General features: G+C 37.6%; 1 protein-coding gene across 1 annotated transcript in view; it reads right to left on the minus strand.

The window, feature by feature from the left end:
• Window positions 1-2,862: 2,862 nt before the first annotated feature.
• cntrl (centriolin) overlaps window positions 2,863-18,950 on the minus strand; it is a 34,970-nt gene continuing 18,882 nt past the window's right edge. The window contains exons 19-41 of the mRNA XM_053481278.1: window positions 18,553-18,660; window positions 16,626-16,767; window positions 16,396-16,538; window positions 15,236-15,416; window positions 14,850-15,148; window positions 14,442-14,599; window positions 13,473-13,635; window positions 13,241-13,371; window positions 13,014-13,151; window positions 12,761-12,887; window positions 11,500-11,664; window positions 10,608-10,767; window positions 9,443-9,558; window positions 9,111-9,298; window positions 8,840-8,997; window positions 8,259-8,332; window positions 7,487-7,666; window positions 5,496-5,721; window positions 5,119-5,309; window positions 4,083-4,280; window positions 3,922-3,984; window positions 3,600-3,779; window positions 2,863-3,409 (exon numbers count right to left, since the gene is read on the minus strand). Of these exons, the coding sequence (XP_053337253.1) occupies window positions 3,293-3,409; window positions 3,600-3,779; window positions 3,922-3,984; window positions 4,083-4,280; window positions 5,119-5,309; window positions 5,496-5,721; window positions 7,487-7,666; window positions 8,259-8,332; window positions 8,840-8,997; window positions 9,111-9,298; window positions 9,443-9,558; window positions 10,608-10,767; window positions 11,500-11,664; window positions 12,761-12,887; window positions 13,014-13,151; window positions 13,241-13,371; window positions 13,473-13,635; window positions 14,442-14,599; window positions 14,850-15,148; window positions 15,236-15,416; window positions 16,396-16,538; window positions 16,626-16,767; window positions 18,553-18,660 (3,606 nt within the window). The 3' untranslated portion in view covers window positions 2,863-3,292. The remainder of the gene's footprint in view (window positions 3,410-3,599; window positions 3,780-3,921; window positions 3,985-4,082; window positions 4,281-5,118; window positions 5,310-5,495; window positions 5,722-7,486; window positions 7,667-8,258; window positions 8,333-8,839; window positions 8,998-9,110; window positions 9,299-9,442; window positions 9,559-10,607; window positions 10,768-11,499; window positions 11,665-12,760; window positions 12,888-13,013; window positions 13,152-13,240; window positions 13,372-13,472; window positions 13,636-14,441; window positions 14,600-14,849; window positions 15,149-15,235; window positions 15,417-16,395; window positions 16,539-16,625; window positions 16,768-18,552; window positions 18,661-18,950) is intronic.

Raw genomic sequence — 18,950 nt, forward strand, 5'->3', positions numbered from 1 at the left:
GGAGTTTATTAGTGATTAGAATTTTTATTACAATTATTAATGCATTGTTCATTACACTACAGTGCTGTTAAATTCTTGAGTCTGTTCGCTCAGCAGCTTAGTAATACCAGCTGTAACTTGAGGAACAGCGCCGCGCCCAAGCCCAGATAAAATGGAAAGGCAGCGTCAGGGAGGACATCCGACGTAAAACCTGAGTCAAAGTCGTGGTGACCCCTTGATGGAAGCAGCCAGAAGAAAGCTGTTTCAATATGTTCATTCTACACTCATTCCGTCTACGTAATCTAAAACTATTAATAAAGATGTTTACAAAGATCTTTTGATATCTGATGGACATTGATGGAAGAAGTCTCCAGTGTCGCAGTTTTCCAACACAGCAGTACCTTCAGGATGGAGAATTTTTATAATTGAAGTTATGCAGTTAGAAGCTGCTTACATTTCATTGCATCTTAATAACCTGAAGGTATGAAAGGTCAGGCTGATGAGTGTTTTAGCTGTTATAATGCAAATGATAACAGGAACTTACTTGTTTCTGTGGATGTTCCATAACAACTATTGAAAAAAAAAAGACATCACGAATTGCTTTAGTGCATTGATTGTTTTTCCTGATGTCCTGCATTGTTCCATGTTTTACATACTGTCAGGTCCATACATTTTGGAACAAAATATATACATTTATATATACTCAGCAAAAAAAGAAACGTCCTCTGACTTTCAACTGTTTTAACTTTCAGTAAACTTAATGTGTAAATATTTGTATGAACACTAAAAGAGTCAACACCATAAGACAAACTAAAAATGTTTCCCAATGTGTCCCTGAATGAAGGGAGGCTCAAAATCAAAAGTACCAGTCAGTATCTGGTGTGGCCACCAGCTGCTTGAAGTACTGCAGTGCATCTCCTCCTCATGGACCGCCTATTGCGGACAGTCTGAGAACTGATGGAGGGATTGTGTGTTCCTGGATGATCAGCTGTCCTTCCTGTCTCCCTGTAGCGCTGTCTTAGGTGTCTCACAGTGCGGAGATGGCAATTTATTGCCCTAGCCACATCAGCAGTCCTCATGCCTCCCTGCAGCATGCCTAATGCACGTTCACACAGATGAGCAGGGACCCTGGGCATCTTTCTTTGGGTGTTTTTCACAGTCGGTAGACAAGTCTCTTTAGTGTCCTGCATTTTTAGAACTGTGACCTTAAATGCCTACTTTCTGTAAGCTGTTACGGTCTTAACGACCATTTCACAGGTGCATGTTAATTAATTAATTATGGTTAATTGAACATGCATGGAAAACATTGTTTAAACCCTTTACAATGAAGATCTGTAAAGTTATTTGGATTTTTACAACATTATTGTTGAAATACACAGTCCTGAAAAAGGGACGTTTCTTTTTTTGCTGAGTGTATATATAAATATATATATATATATATATATATATATATATAATTTTTTTTGCCATTTGGCTCCTGTACACCACCACATTTAGTTTAAAACAAAATGCTCTAGCCTTTGCTCATGTTTTTGTTTTAAAATGTATAGACCTGACTGTAAACACTGAAATGCCATGTTTGCAGGAGGAGTAAAAAATAAAGGAAATTTAAGATATGAAAAAAAATCCATTGTTTGAGTAGTATTTCAGCTGGAGCATTAACACTTTGGGGGAGCTTTGAGATCGTCGTCAGCTACTTCAAGAAATAGTAAAATATAAAACCTTTAAGAAAGCGGTGACATTTTCAAGTTGTTTCCTGATCATCACAAAACTGTGAAAGTACCTACGTATGAGATTTTCACTCTTGTAAGGTTTTACAATATGACGAGAACCTACATTCAAAAAGCTTATGTCTGCTGGAACCCTTTTGTTTAACCAGAAAATGCTAATGAATTTCCTATAGTCTTTGTCTCCCTGGGTCTCTCTGGGACTGACATGTTGATTGGTTCTCTTGAATGTGGGCACGTATGTGGCACAGCTCCTGGCCAAAAGCTTAAATATACTCTCTTTGCTGATAATAAACAAGGATCTTCATATATACACATACATGTGTGTGTGTGTGTGTGTCTCTCTCCCGGATCAAACATTAGCTGGTAAGTGTATTCGAGGTGCGGCAGACGTGACTAAAAATCTTTGAATCTTTTATCTTCTTTTAATTCATCTTAAAACTTCAGGCACTCCGTTTTAAACCGAACAAAACATCAGCAGCAGCAAACCAGTTCCTGAACGGCCTCTGAGATGGATTTTGTGGATTTTTTTGTTTTTGCTTTATTTTTCCCGGAAGGAAAAAAAAAGATTAGTACAAAATAGACAGTATGAGCTTTACCATGTCAGGCTGAGATTTGTGCTTCCAGCCCTAGTGAGGGTCATGGTACAGTATGTCAGACGTGTGACACCATGAGAGTAAAATTTTTTTCTCCAACATTCAAAAAAGAATCGAACTGTTTGCTATTTTTTTCTCCCTGATGGCACAGGCATATTCCAGGACTTGAAAGAGCTAAAAGTCAACATGAAGATTATGTAACAAGCTAATCACATTTTAAATTAATGTTTCTGGTTTCTTAAGTCTGAAGAATTTGTTTGCATAAACAGAAAAATTGGCTGCTTTTAAATTATTTGAATGTAAGAAACACTCCCTCTCTCTCTCTCTCTCTCTCTCTCATGCTGCCGCTTCTTCTCAAGCACTGACTGCAGTTAAATCAAAGCATTCAATTGTACACTTTTTATTTACATCATAATCCCTTATGAGTCTTACAAATATGTATAATGCCATGAAGTTCCCTTCCTCAATAAATATATTCAGGTTTTAAATAATTGTACAAATATACACAATGCTGTAAACTTTAAGTAAAATGAACAATGACACATGAGGGTACTAACAAAAATAATTTTATTGCACACAATTGTCATATTTAAGTAACAATATAGTATATAAAATGTTAAGTGCTGTAATAAATATTTTACTTGGTGGTACTTTGTCATGGGTATGTATAGTACAAAATAGTAAAAAGGCACCAAACCACCAGTCATTTTTAACAGTCAAGATGAAATAAAAGTTTTAAACCCTTCACATTTACTACGGATCTAAGGCACATTTTATAATTTTATTAAAAACATTATTAAAAATCTTCTTTAAAAAAACATATAAACATCACACTTCAACAGTCTCCCTCAAGCAAAAGAAGCAACACTGACTCTTTTTGGCTCTGAGGTAGTAAACATGAACAAACCCAGAATATTTGCACCTTTAAATTTACCATCCTCATGTACTCACAGGAGTGAATCTTCTATACGCAGAGTGAAAGATTTGGCCTCAGTGCACTTGGCTCAGCATGTGTGTTTGCTCTTTCTCAGGAATAGTGGGGTCCAGCCTGATTGGACTTAAGGATCGCTCTCTCTGCTCTCGCTGCCGCCTCCTCTCAGTGTCGGACTGCATGAAGTTAAAGCAAAGCATTAAATTGGACATTTTTTATTTACTTCACATCATTACACCTTCTGAGTCTTTAAACATAAATAATGACCTGCGAGGAAAACAGACTGTGTTCTTTTTCTTCTCAATTAATCAGCAGAATAAAAGTGCAAGGATTGGGGCAGACTCCAAATCTTCAGTTCTCACTTACACACATGTAACTGGGCAGAAGGCTGAAGTCACTTGTGCATGGAAAATCATGGCCGGACTTGGTCAGTAGCTGGTCCAGCTTGTCTACTCGTCTCCGCAGGCCCTGGATGCTTCCCTCCGTCTGCTGCCTGCGCAGACTCAGCGCCTCCTGCTGAGAGAACATGCACCTGCGCAGCTGCGCCTTCCATGGAAGAAAGTGTTTAAAAAAAAAAAAATCTTTTGTCATTTAGTAGAAATGTTAATAATATTAAATTTAAATAAATTAAAAAATAAATGTCAAAGTTATATTTTAATAGTGGCTAAAGGACACTATTCTGCTGTACCTTCAGATTATCTTCATGCTGTCTCAGCTTCTCTCTTAGCACTTCTCCTCTCCACTGCTCATCCTGCAGACAGGAATATAAACAGTTCATCAGCATTTTACACAGTCGTGCGTTTTATTTTGTTTATATGACTGTTGTTCTCTGTAAGTCTCGGGCCGTACTCTGGTGCTGTAGGATAATTTCCCCGGATTCCGCACAGCTGATGTGTGCTTCTCCTCGTCATTGGCCATGTCTGATGTTGGCTGCAACTCTAGCTCTTTCAAACCACTGTCCAGCTCTGCTTGGACTTCAGCCCTCAGGGAGCGTACTGTGTCCTTAATCTCACACATGTGGTTCTCCTCCTGTCCCCAACTCCATAGCTGAGGTCACAAATACACACAAATTCTAAATTAGCAGCTCATAGGATTTATGAATGAGTTTCATGAATAAGTGTCATTTACACCTAATTCTATTAAAATGCCAAACACACATTTAGGTGACGGGTCCATAAATATCTGCAAATTCAAAAACTTATTATTTTTGCAGTCTACAACTACATATAGTAGTTGATATTACATAATGAATATAAGAACATAATACAGAATTTTAACTTTAATTTAAGTGTATTTACATCCAAATATGGTGAATGGTGTATAAATAACAGGACTTAAACATGCGGTTCCTCTCTTTTTAAGGATTCCAAGACAGATATGTTTGTTTTGATTTTTAGCTTTTTAGCTAAAAACTTAGATTAATATCTAAGGAGATGTTAAAGTAGGGGATTTTCTATATGTTATAAAAAAGTAGACAAGTGGAATTGATACCAACAAGAATACCTCCATCAGCAGCAAGTCTACTTCTTATTACAAACCTGCATGCCTGAAATCCCCTCCAAACATTTTTTACACAGGAAGTAAACTATCGAAGAAAAACTATTTCAGATGTCTAAGTTGGCCATACGTTTTTAACTTAATCAGTTAATCTGCTGGTTATAAGGATAATTTTACATCTATCTCACAAATCTTCCACGAGATATTGAAGATACGTCATGAGATATTCAAGATACATTATACGAGCAGAGTTTGCATGCGAGGTGGCCAAAGTCAGGGCTTAAGCAGGACATGGGATTAAAATAAACCATCCTATAGACAGCTTCAGGAATTCTTATACAATGTTATTTTAAACCATTTGGCACACAGTTGAGGAAATGGTTCTCACCTCAGCCTGCTGATGTTTATCCCGGTCAGTAAGATTGAAGCTTATCAGGGTCTCAGCACGCTCCCTCTCGGTGGCTAGACTCCCTTGAAGAATCTGGATTTCAGAGCGACAGGTCTCAAGTTCCTCCTTTGCTCCTCTCTGCTCCTCTGTGCTAGAACGCAGCCTCGCCTCACTTTCAGCCAGGTCTTGCTCTACAAACACACACACATCACTGCCTTTAATCACCTGAATGAAATACATCTAAATATAGTATAAACGTAAATGGTGTTTGTATTTAAAACCTGTATGTCAACCACATGAGTTACAAATAATTGTGCATTTGTAAAAGTCAGTAAGGTCCTACAGTATACTTCAGTATTGAGGCAATGTAAACTTACCCAGCTGTGCTATTCTGTCCTGCAGTAAAGCACACTGCTGCTGATCTGCCAACAGGATGCGTTTCTGCACTTCTAGCTGCTCCACAGCAACCGAAACCTGCTCCATCTTCTCCACTCGCTTTGACAGAGCTTCCTCTAGTGCCTGCAGCTGAGACTGCAACTTCTGCTGCTGCTGTCTCTGTAGCTCCTCCAGCTCTAAACTCTGCTGCTGCTGGATCATCAGGCGCTAAAAACAAAAACACTGCACTTTAGTATTATCTATTATCTATTTTCGATTACCATAAAAAAGTTATTTTAAAATGTATCATAGAATATTTACTATGCAGGTAACCTTATTTTTATTTCTCCTGTCCTGGACAGGCTTTAAAAATCACAGATCATGTACAGTATATGCCACAGTAGCTGCAGTTACATGAACAATATTTTTTTCAATACAAATGAAAATGATTCTGATTTTTAACTTGACTGTTTACATGGACGCTGAGGGATCAAGATTTGTGTTTACATGTTTAAAGGGTTTATTATTTTTATTTTATTTATTTACTTTTATTTAACCAGGCAAGACAGATTAAGAAAAGGTTTCTTATTTACAACTGTGGCCTGGCAATCACACACAAGTTTCATCACTACATAAGTTTACTGACATGCTTGAAGTGCTTCTGGTTGCTGTGAAGTGATTAATGTGCCAAAAATACAATAATAAGAATTATCCCCAATCCCCAACTTTGAGGAAATCAATTTGTTCAACAGAAGAAGATTTCAATTGAAAATTCCTTCATATCATTCCGGATCGGGCCAGTCTGTTCTGATCGAAGGTGTTTCATGTACAGTGGCATGTAACCTTAGGGGGCTGTCTATGGGCAGGAGTAATGATGTCCAGTATGTGTGTAGTAAAGTGTCTTTCCTCTGTGACAGTTGGGCTAAGGTAACAAAAACAGATACAACAAGGAACACAGGGCTTGCCTCAAAGAAATGCTACAAGATTAATTGGTTGTTTTATGAAACCAGGTGAAAGGACCTTGGGCATCCCAGAGCAACCAAGACAGGAGAGTCAAACCACTCTGAAAGTCTTTGGGCTGTACTACAAAAGACAAGACTTCATGGTGGCAAATTGATGTGTAAAAACAATTCCTCATGCTCCCAGAACCACTCGTTGACAATTAAAATCCTGGAATATGCTTGGGCCATCAGAGAAGAACAAAATCCACTGACATGATCACCTGGTCTTTCAGTACATTTAGATCATCAGTTGACTTGATCTTATTGCATTATAATGTTGTTGAGTCTAGACCTGAACAACTGAAACATTTTCAGATCTTTCTTTCACTAGCTTTTAATTGTACCGTTATCTTTTTTACAATGTAACTTCAGGTATATAAGTGATGTATGATTACACTCATTCATGATTTCTTTATTCCATATTTCTTTGTGAAATTAATGATTTATCACTATCCTCCCCGGTTTTAATAATGCACTGGAGAATGGTGAACCCCTTTCCAAGACCATGAAATGAGAATCTACTGACTGCATCAGTTAGGGTTATTGTTCCAGCTGAAGCATTATAATCACTGCAGCAGTTGTCTAAACAAAGGCTCTTAAGTATTTGCTTATATAATTCCAAACTGTGTTTTTTTTTTTTTTTGACAAGCAATGCAATTTATACTAATACGCTGTTTGAGAATAGTCAAATTATTGGCCTGCATCAAACAAAGACAACATCAGAATTGCTGGAATTGGGTTTAAATTATCCAACACATTATACAAAAACCTAGAAGCATAGTGATGCATGAACTTTGTGAAATTTATGTGGTCAGAAAAAATGCTTGGTAAAGTTGCATGGTCAGCTAATTATGTGGCAATAAAATAGCGACCTGCATGTACTAAATAATTAGGTTATAAAACCCTCCAAATCTTAAGGAAGTCAAACAAAAAATTAGTAGGTGTAACGTTTTTGCCAGGTAATTTCTAATAAAGACAAAAGATTACTCTACCTCCTCCTGTCGCTCAAATTGCATCTCTTTCTTTTCCACAGATGATTCAATTTCCTTTAGTTGCTGCTCCAGTTTGTCAATTCTTTGCTGCCTCCTCTGAATTTTATCCTGCATCACAGCCTTCTGATGCTGGTGCTGCTTTACAACATCACCCAGCTCTCGCTGAGCACCTTCTACCTCCTGTACAAGGAAAAGCAACACAGTAGATGCAGTTAGGACTTGAAGGAAAACAATATTTTCTTTCTTTTCTTTGGCTACTTCAGATGTTATCATGAAAAAGAATTTCAAAACATTTTCGCCTGTTCGCTCAGTATTGATACTCACTTAAAACAAATAATTTTAAATAGCATTGTAATTTACATAATATTTTATTATACAACAGTTAGTTGAGAGTGGTCCTTACATTGCACACGCATTGCACATGAGGTGATAATAGACAGTAACAGCACTCTGACTTTAAATGATATGTATCGCACTGCATCATGGGTGTTCTAATAACCCACATGGGTGAAAGTAGGTTCGTGTATAACAGCAGCTACCTGCTGAATGTGCTGAAGAAAACTTTACGCAGTAATCGGTCTTGTCCATCATCAATACAAGATCTTGGAGAGAATATTACGTAAACAACTTTGGACAAAAACAAATGTTGTAATTTTGCATAAGCTTATCTAAACGATGCCACAGGAAAGAATGTGTGACTTTTTTGCCCAGGCAGTGTATATGGATGTCTAATGTCTACTCAGAAACATATGGATGTGGATTTTATACAGACCTTTCTGATTTTTTCTAGCTGAATTGTTGAGTGTTCAATATCTTCCTTCAGTTTATTCAGATCCTTAGCTTTCTCTGTAGGAGCAAAAATCAGGTTAACTACACATCACATTACTGTAACTCATGCCATAACTGCTGAACTTTGGGTGTACCTTGGGTTCAACTTTGAAGGGAGTGTGTTGAGCTCTCCACCTGTGCATGTGGGTGGTTGGTCTTTAACTCTTGTTCTTTTTATTGTTTAAACACTATTGCTTACTGCATGCAGACGATAAATTGGTAAATTCAGAACTAAGTATATATATAGCAGGATGAGCATGTGTGTGAGTGTGTGTTATCACATATACAGTATATGTAATAGATGTAGGGGACTTTTATAATGCATGACCTTAATGGGCATTTTAAAGGATTTCTGGCCTTTAGAACAGCTTCTGTTCTGATATAGTATGTGACAATTTACTCTAGACTAATTTACTATAGATTTAGCTTCAGGTAATCATTAATTGCGCTTTCACTGGCACAAAAATATCTTTTAACTTTAGACTGTCCATATTACTGTATGTAAGATGTAAATAAGGCTTAAACCTTCTAGCTGTTTCTGGGTTCTGGCAGAATCTCTGGTGATCTCTTCTCGAATACTTATGGCATGTCTGTGCTCCTGCTTCAGCTTGGCCAGCTCCGTCTGCAGTTTCAGCAACTCTGCCTCTGCTTTCCGCTCCCCCTCCTCTGCTGTTTCCTGACTCCTGCCACATCAGACAGCAGTGTTTTAATACAGATCATAAATTAAATAATGTTTTTTTGTTTTGTTTTTTTAAGGATAAGAAAGTCAAAAGTCTAAATACTTAAGACGTTCCACCTTTGAGCATGTGAGCGGCGGGCCTCCAGGTTGGAGCACTGCTCCAGCAGGCTGTTCTTCTCTATAGCTGCAGCATTAGACTGCTCTTTTAATGTGAGGAGCTCCTGTTCCTGCAGTCTCCGCTGCCTCTCCTGCTCAGCGTGTTGCTCCTGCAGCTCCTTCTCCACCTCCTGCAGTTCCAGGCGTACCTGCATGGCAGAACGCATCAATTCCGCTAAAATGTTTCTGGCAAACAGTAATTGATGAGCAGCAGAAATGGTTATTTTCAGCGATAAGCAAAGCAGCAAACCAGGTATGAGAAGAATGGGAAGTTCTGGCTTAAATGGTCTCACCTGTAGCAAAGTCTCTTGGCTTTTCTCCAGCTGCTCCAGTTTCTGGTTGTGCTGAACCTTCACTCTCTCTAGCTCCACACTCTCCATTTGGATCATGTCTAGGACATGCTTTAGCTCTACACATAGAGAGAAACACAAGCTCCTAAAAATAGTTCCTAATACTAATGCCACAGCTATTCTGTCAATCAGAAACGCATAACCTCAGGGCCAAATTTCACTCCCCAAACACCTCTTATTGGGTCACTCTCTTTCTGAGGCCAAATCTAAGTTATATGTTCCAAGTTAATGTTAATTAATCGCAAAAGCAGGCAATTTATTACAGGTAACACACACATAGTCTGAAATGTATGTAGATTTTGTTAAAATATGTAACTATAAAATATTTTTCTTTTTATCAAATTGTATAGCCCTACTGTGGGAATGTGTTCGTTTAGCTACAAATACCATTATCAAGGTTTGGCACTGATGTTGAGCCCGAGTTCAGTCGGCATTCCAGTTCATCCCAACTCGGTTGGTTTGAGGTCAGGGCTCAGTGTAGGCCACTCAAGTTTTTCTATTTATACTTTGGCAAGCCATATTTTGCTTTGTATGCACAGAGCATTGCTTAGGGCATTTTTTAGGAAATGTCATGCTTGACTTAATTTGGCCCTCTTAGTTCCAGGAAATTATAATGCTACAGCATATAAAAGCATTATATACTGTTTTCGTTGTTCACAAATCTAATTAATTTGTTCTAAAATGATTGTGGTCTGTGCATACTAGTGAAAAGGTCTATCAAAAACCATTCTAAAATCAACCAATTTTCATAGCTACAGCAAGGTGTGTACAGTAAGTTTAAACAGACATGACATAAATTCATTATATAAAAAAAAAATATATATATATATATATATATATATATATATATATATATATATATATATATTTTTTTTTTTTTTACTTCTGGTCATTTATCCGTATTTTTACACTACAAATAAAAAACCTTGCTGGGTCTGCATGTGTCCACCCTGACATCTAATCTAGTCAGGGAGACTCCAAAATTCCTTGATGGTGAGTCTGTTAACATGTATGTGGGGGAGAGAGAGAGAGAGAGAGAGAGAGAGAAAGAGAGACTGTACTGTCTTTGCAGAACTTTATTGTAATATTCAAAAGTGTTAAATTTTACCTGCTTTGTGCTTGTCAATGACTGCACGTTGGTTGTGCACCTTCTCCTGCATTTTCTTCTCTTCCTTTTTATACTGAGCCAGTCGTCCTCTCCGCTCTGAGAGCTGGGAATCCAGTTCCCCCCTTTGCACAGCAAGAGCCTGCACATCTGCACGCAGATCCTATATATTTGCACATGCACATGTATGATTGATAGCCTGGGCATTCCCTCGAACAATGACATTTCCATATTGAGAAGCAGATATTTATCCAGGTACTTGTTTAAACAAAACCACATGCAAACTGAAAACTAAGTTTTATACAGCACATTTATATTTATTGCATTTGGCAGACACCATTATTCAGGGCCCTTACCCAACACACTGACTCAGTCAAGTTTTAAATATGCATCATGTGTCTTTTCAGAGACTGGACTATGTTTTCCGGGGAAAGAATTTGTTGTTAATGTGTTACTAATGGTGACACAGCGGTGTAGAGTAAGTACTCCCATGAGGCCAGGATAAGCAGTATAGAGAATGAGTGAGACAGTGTTGTTAATGTAGGCATATAAACAAACCATGTCAGAGTGGATAAAGTGGCATATCATTACAGCAGGTTTTGTAAGACATTCTCTCATGTTATTAGCGAACATTTAATAGATTTAAATTTGTAGCTTTGAATGTAATAGTTGCGTATTTAAATAGTATTAACAGAATTCAGCTCCCATGTGTGTACATATGACCCTAAAAGAAATCTGAGAGACAGTTTCTGCATTCTTTTCTTATTACAGAGAAATTCAATCAATCATAAACCCCAGACATGGTTGATACAGATGATCAAGATGTATTTCCTGTAAGAGATAACATTTGCAGCAATGCTAATAGGTTGCTATGACAGTAGTTACAGCTGTGAACCTTAATGTGTTGCTGCAGGCTGTGCGCATCCTCTTCTCCCTGCCTCAGCACCTCCACCAGGCTCTGCCTGTGCTTTTCCACATTTGCCCTCACAACGCTCTCCTCCTCCCGCCACTGCTCTAGCTTTCGCCCCAGCAAAGACAGCTGTTCCTTCTGCAGCAGCACCTACACACATGCACAAGAAAAGTTAACAAGAACAAGAAAAGTTAAGAGAACTAAAAATTAGCGACGTATGTATACCAGTAATTTTGCAAATTTTTTTACTACAAACTTTGCAGACTTATACTTTTATTCCCCAAGTGCAAAGACACATTGTGCTTGTCTATCGCACACAACAATTATAGCCCAGTAGGCGATCTAACTCATAGACACTTCTTAAGACTGTGCTAACCCTAACTCACTTATTATTCTATAGTGCCTGTTTTCATTCAAGTCACATGACCACACGTCTGATAAGTGTCCGCTTAAGGTCCACACATGGAAGTGACTCAGATCTGTCCTTAATGACGAAGCATGCTTTTTCTGGGTTCTGTGCACCACATTCAGGAAAAACGTAAAATTAAAAAAAAAAAAAAAAAAAAAAAAAGGGAAATCTATAGAATAATAAGTGAGTTAGGGTTAGCAGAAGTGTCTAGGAGTTAGATCCCATACTGGGGTATAATTGTTTTGTGCGATAGGCAAGCACAATGTGTCTTTGCACTTGGGGAATAAAAGTATAAGTCTGCAAAGTTTGAAGTAAAAAATTTACATACGACAGTCACCGAGAGATGTAGGACGCTACAAATTTACCACACTTCAAAACTAAATCTGAAATCACAACAAAAAAACCTTCAATGAATCAACAAAAAAAAAGAAAAATCTCAATGTGAAGTAACCCTTACGATGGATGTGTTTCATCACAATCCTTCTGCCAGTTTAAAGAAAACCCACAAAAGAAATTATTTGTTTATTTAAGCACCCTGGAAGAATCATCCCAAGTAAAACCTATTTAAGTATCACTAAAAATGCATTGCCATTCTGCTCTGCTGTCAGTCAGTGTGTACATTTCTTTTTATAATTTGTCATTTGGCCCGATTTGGTGACCTGATAATTCCCACCCACCAGTCCGCTCTCATGTGACAGCTACAGAATCCGAGCTAGAGCTGAAGCTATAACTAAAGTCTAAAACAAAGAAAGATGTGTAAGCATACCAATATATTTAATCCTAGTATTTTAAATTTTTTACATGTTACATGTGTTTTTTTTATATGCATTACATTACCTGGGTGTTTAGATGCTCCAGCTCTTTCCTGCGGGTGTGCAGGATGTCCTCAGAGTCCCTGTAGCCCATGAAAACATTTGCTTCCTGGCTCTGTGTTGCTCTCAGCTCCTTTTGCATGTCATCCATTCTTTTACACCATACAGACAAGATGATGGGGACAAAAAATAAAAAATAAATAAATAAATAAATAGATAAGTAAATAAATAAAAAAGATTTTAGGAAAGCTATCATCTAACACCAGAAGGACTCTTACTTATCAGTTACTCTCCTCAGATTTCGGTTGACTTCTTGGAACTCATCTTGAACTGCAAATACTTTTCCCACATGTTTTAGTGAGTTCTCCTGATCCCGCTTACATCTTTGCAGATCCTTTATCTCTTCTTGAAGATCCCTGTTTCAAAGAGTTAGACATAACTGTCAGCGGGTTCTATTGGGCAAAATAAATAATCTTAAAGGTTGTAATATATGTTCAGGTGGTACCGAAGCTGTTGTTTGGTGTGTCCTAGCTGCCTGGTGCTATCCTGAATTTGCAGTTTAATCTCCTCAAGCTCACATTCTGCCTCTTTTAACTGCCTCTCAGTTTCACTGCAGCGTTTCAAAGTATCTTTGTTCTACATATACACAGACAAACAAATAATCATGTTAAAATCTATAGTTGTGATGTGAAAACTTCTTAATCGCATCAATGTGGTAATGTGTGGATGTGGCAGACCTTAGCTCTGGTACCATTTAGGTTTGCTTCTGCATCTGATAGCAGGCTTTCCACCTCTCGAAGATCAGTCCGGCGTTTGAGCAGAGTTTTCTCCAAAACCTCAGTTTCATTCATTACAGTGTCTTCTTCTTCTGCACGGCTCAATGACTTTTCTAGCAGCTTCCTGTTGTTAGAAATAACCAAAATACAACAATAATAATGAAATATATACACACACTGTGCTCTTAAGAAACACATCTGACTGATGTGCTTTAAATGAGAATTGTAGCATTATAAATGTTTTGACCAAATATTTCTGGAACAAATAAGCAAAGAGTATAAATTGTATAATTTGAATTATAGTATAGTAAGCATGGAAACACAAAAATGATGAATATAAATCGTATATATATATATATATATATATATATATATTGTAGCTATTAATATATATATATATATATATATATATATATATATATATATATATATATATAGAAAGAGAGAGAAAGAGAGAGAGAGAAAGAGAGAGAGAGAAAGAGAGAGAGAGAAAGAGAGACAGTAGTGTGGAGACCAAGGACAGGCGTGAGATTAGTGTGGAGAGTGAGGCCGAGAGGCCCAATACTAATTATTTTAAATATCCATTACATTTTCATTACAAACTACCATTAGTAGATAGTTTCAGAGTTTTAAATAAGTTAAAGGCTAAGAATCTCAGTTTGGGTATTTTACATGCCCTCACCTTGGACTGCTGTGCACATCGCTCTAACAACAAGTGTTTTATCTCACAGTGATGTTCCACATCACTTCTTTAATTAGCATCATCGTTTCAGAACATATGAGTGTGAGAGTAGTGTGGAGAGTAGTGTGGAGACCGAGGACAGGGGTGAGAGTAGTGTGGAGACCGAGGACAGGGGTGAGAGTAGTGTGGAGACCGAGGACAGGGGTGAGAGTGTGGTGTAGACTGTTAATAGGTCAGTTTTCTCTTACTTGTGGCGCTGAAGTCGGCTCACAGCCCCCCGCAGCTCTTTAAGCTCCATCTGGAAATCTGATCTCTGCTCCTCCAGCCTCAGCAGTTCCTCCTCACATGCCACGTTTTCTGACTGTTGCTCTCTTAAAGAATGGTCTGTCACTTTTGAAGAGTGTGTCTGAAAAAGAAGCCCACACTCACCAGACTTATGACATAAAATCGAAGCACAATACACAAAGCACAAAATACAAAGCCACAATCAGCTACAATATAACTTAATTTTAAAACTAAAATTAAGTTGTAAGAAGACTATCCATCCTAAACCATGGTCCAAAATAGGATCCCAATTATAAATGTGTATTACCTACTTAATATTTAATTCTAAATACAATAGCTATCAGTGATACAATAGTATCTATGATTCTCACCATCTTCAGATGGCCAGGCACATTGCAGTGTAGAGCGCCATTAGGGATTACAGGACTATGTAGACCACTGGGAGGAGGGCCATAAACCAGCCTGACCCCTTCGGGTGGAGGGCCATAAAACACTGCACCAGGGCCTATTGCCAGGCCTGGTACAGGAGGGGCATAGATGACCATGCCTGGGGGAAGATGGGTGCCATCAGGGGGGACTGTGTAGATGATTGAGCCCGGTGGAGGAGAAAAATTAGTTCCTCCAACACCATCCACATCACTCTCACCATCACTGTTTCTGTATGAAGATTCTATGAGAATCAGAAAGAGAAAGTTTTTTTTTTCCTGGACAGGATATCAGAAGCAGTAGATTAATATACACAGCTAACATTAATCACCTGTTCTCCCATAATTGTGTTGGTCATGTGGGTGGGGAGAATAAACCCAGTATCCAGAGCTGGAAGAGGATCTTGTCTCTTTTTGCTGATGGCGTCTGTAACGTTTGCCTCTGTCAGGTGATGAGACATACTGAGAACCCAGGCCAGAGTCCTGTGTAGCCTGAGAACCAAGACTGGGGTGCTAGAGGAATAAAAATATAGCTTTCAGAAAAATTCTGAAACTGAGGTATAAAGTCTAAGGATACTTGTCGAGTAGGCATAATAATTCTAAATTAAAGTAATTAAATCTATAATTTTTGCGGGTTTCTGAGCAATAGAGATGAAAATGAAAAGAACAGGGCTACCAATGCAGCCATTTTGCAGCTAAAGTCCCTAAAACACAAAAGGCAAGGTGCACAATATTGTACAAACTGCTTTACATGCAACGTTGTCATATAAACTATCACAGTTAAACATGATTAGCAGATAATTTATAATATTATTTAGCCACACTAATACATAAATTGTAGCCGATTCTCCTTTTCTATTTCTGACTATGCTAACAATACTAATAATTATTTTAAATATCCATTACATTTTTATTACAAACTACCATTAGTAGACGGTTACAGAGTTTTTACTGTAAATAAGTTAAAAGCTAACACTCACCTCGGACTGCTGCGCGCATGTTGAGACTGATTTCGTGTCCTCCAATGTATATTAAATGTAGGATATCATTGAAAGAGTAAGTTCTGATCAATGTAGATATCAGTTTAAATATGTCCAACTAATGAATGACTTCTTCTGAAGTGACTGAAAATTCTGCTAATGTGCCTGTGTGAGCAGCAGCTGGATGCAGCTAACATCTCCTAACATTTACAGTACATTTACATTTAGGCATACACACGCTCTTATCCAGAGCGACTTACATTTTTATCTCATTACACATCTGAGCAGTTGAGGGTTAAGGGCCTTGCTCAAGGACCCAACAGTGGCAACTTGGTGGTTGTGGGGTTTGAACCTGGGATCTTCGGAACCGTAGTCCAATGCCTTAACCACTGAACTACGCCTGGCCCTGCCAGAGCTCCTATACATCAAGATACTGTTGACGTCCGTCACATTTTTCTCTCTTTTTTTGTTTTACAAGCATGAAAGCTGTCTAGGTTTTAAAATCAACTTACATCTTGGTATGGTGGTACGTAGTACCAGTATCCTCCTCTGTGTGGTGTACGCTCGAAACTGGACAGGTAATTGCTCTGCTGCAGCAGAGTATCTCTAAGGGCTTCAATTTCCTCAATCAGCTCATCCAGGTTTCCGCTGTTATCTACACATACATGTAGTAAAAGCATTAATAACCCAGTTCACTGAAAGAGACAGATTTAATCAATAATGTGTAAGTTGATGCTCTTACCTTCTAGTGCCTGAGCGAGCTGTTCTCGAAGACGTTTGGTCTGAATCTGTTGGCTTTTCAAAACTTGATTCAGTTTGGCTAACTCTTGATTTTGAAAACTGAGGTGTGGGATGCTGAGGCTATCGATGTCTGAAAGAGCAACCTAAAAACAAAATTCAAATTAGGATACACTTTTAATATGCCAGCATTTTTTCAATAATGACTTGCCACCACATCACATGACATGACAGGAAACAAATTGTAAATGCTGCTTATGCTAACTGACAATACAACACAGACATGAAATATTAACCTTTATACAACAGTTCATTTGGATTGGGCGAGATGCGTTTCTTGAGTCGTAATAATAGAGTACTGTATATAACTAGGACGTTTAACTGCTGTGTCACATCACAGCTGTTCTACCAATCGTTAATTAGACTGTCAGTTGCAGCATGGGTGATATCTGATAATGTTATATTATCTTAAAGAACACTTTGTCTCCTCAATAATTGCTTCCAAGTCATCACAAATTACTCTAAACTGTCCATGTTCTTTCAATTTTGGCCACAAAGCTAATTAGTTTCTAACACAAGGTTGAATCCCAAATAACTTTATGGATGGACCACCCAAGTATATTGACGGCCATTAGGCCGGTAATGCATTAGGCGGTAAGTATATTTGCGTGCCCTTTTTAAAAACCTGTCCATCTGCCATCCACGATCGATTAACTAGTAGCAAACAGTTCCCTCATGCTCTATCAAAATAAACAGGTAGTGCCAGGGCGGTGAACTGAGATGCAGGGAATGCATTAGATGCCACCTGACAGAAAAAGTATGACGTACTGACGGTCGCACATCCTCTGCAAAAAAACACAGTTGCACAGTAAATGGGCTGCACTTTAAAAAAAAAAAAAGACACAGTCGGATTAAAACTGAAGCAGCACGGATCTGTTTTTTAAGAACATTTTCAAATTAAGGGATGTTTGTATAGTTGGTTAAAATTAAATAAAATTTAGTTTATCATATTGCCTAGGTTGTGCTGGAAAAAAAGATGTCACTCTGTACTGCACACATACGGCCTCCCCATAACTGGAATTCTTCTAGATGCAAGACTGTACTTGTTCAAAAACTCATTCAAAAATGAGCTCCCTTAATTAGGGTAAGAAGCAAAATTAATTATTATCATAACATATTAGATTGTTGATTTGCGTGAATTCATAGTGAGAAAACTGAATCAAATAGTGTATACAGCCCAAAATAAGGCAAAAAGTAGAAAGCCATTTTTCAGGTTTTTTTATTCTACTTTTTTGTTATATTTATTTTCTATGAAGATGCTTACAAAATTATCCCAATTATTCTAGGATTTTAAAATATTTATTTTTTAAATAATTTAAGACATCTGATGAAAATTCCTGTATTTCTCAATACGTTGCAGAAAAAAAAAATCCCATGTCAGTTTCCAATATTGTGCAGCCCTACTACATAGTACCAGTAAGAATAAAAAATTACTTTCACCCCTGGTAATTACACTAACGCATACAGTATTCTCCAGTCGTGGAAGGATGTTGGGAGCAAAATAACCGGTTAAATTAAAATAACAAATTTAAATCTGTTGATAATATATGGTGTTTGTGGAACTGCTGTATAAAGGCAATATCACTCTCAAGGTTGTGATGTTGTACTAAATTATCTTTGCCACACACGGCTGCATTACAGCTATGCTAAAATTCAGCACAACAGCACTGTTATGTGATACTGCTAAATTATAGTATAAATGGAGTTAAATAAGTAATACTTAGTAATATTATTGTAGTAATAGTAATCCTTATGTGTACTTGGTTATGTGGTTAAAACACTTAAATCCGCTTTTAAAAAGCATGATGGGATATTTATTGAAACTTCTTATACAGTATAATTACTAGTGTGTAACATTGTGTGAAACATACCCTGTCTTGAAGCAGCTTCTGCAGATCTTGTATTTCTGCTTCTGCCTTGGTGAGATCTTGCATGGCTTGAGCAGCCTGCATCCTGGATTCTTCTAGCAGCTCTGCATCCTACAAACACAAAAGCCCCATTTACACCTAATATTAACATTTGTCTTGAGTGATCACAAAGAAAATATGAGCTTTTTGACTAAGGTGGATTACCAAATTTGCTACAACAACCTGATAATCACTTCCAAGACATTATTAAAATAAAAACCTATTCAATGCACATGTACATTAACCTCCTGGGGCCCAGACTCTACTATTGTGTACACTGCATTTGGAGTTTTGGCAAAACATTTTTTTTTTATAAAAATAAAAACTTTTTTTCTCATACGAGGATTGTACAAGGTAAAGCT

Source organism: Clarias gariepinus, chromosome 21 (genome assembly GCF_024256425.1).
Source record: "Clarias gariepinus isolate MV-2021 ecotype Netherlands chromosome 21, CGAR_prim_01v2, whole genome shotgun sequence".
Classification (NCBI taxonomy): domain Eukaryota; kingdom Metazoa; phylum Chordata; class Actinopteri; order Siluriformes; family Clariidae; genus Clarias; species Clarias gariepinus.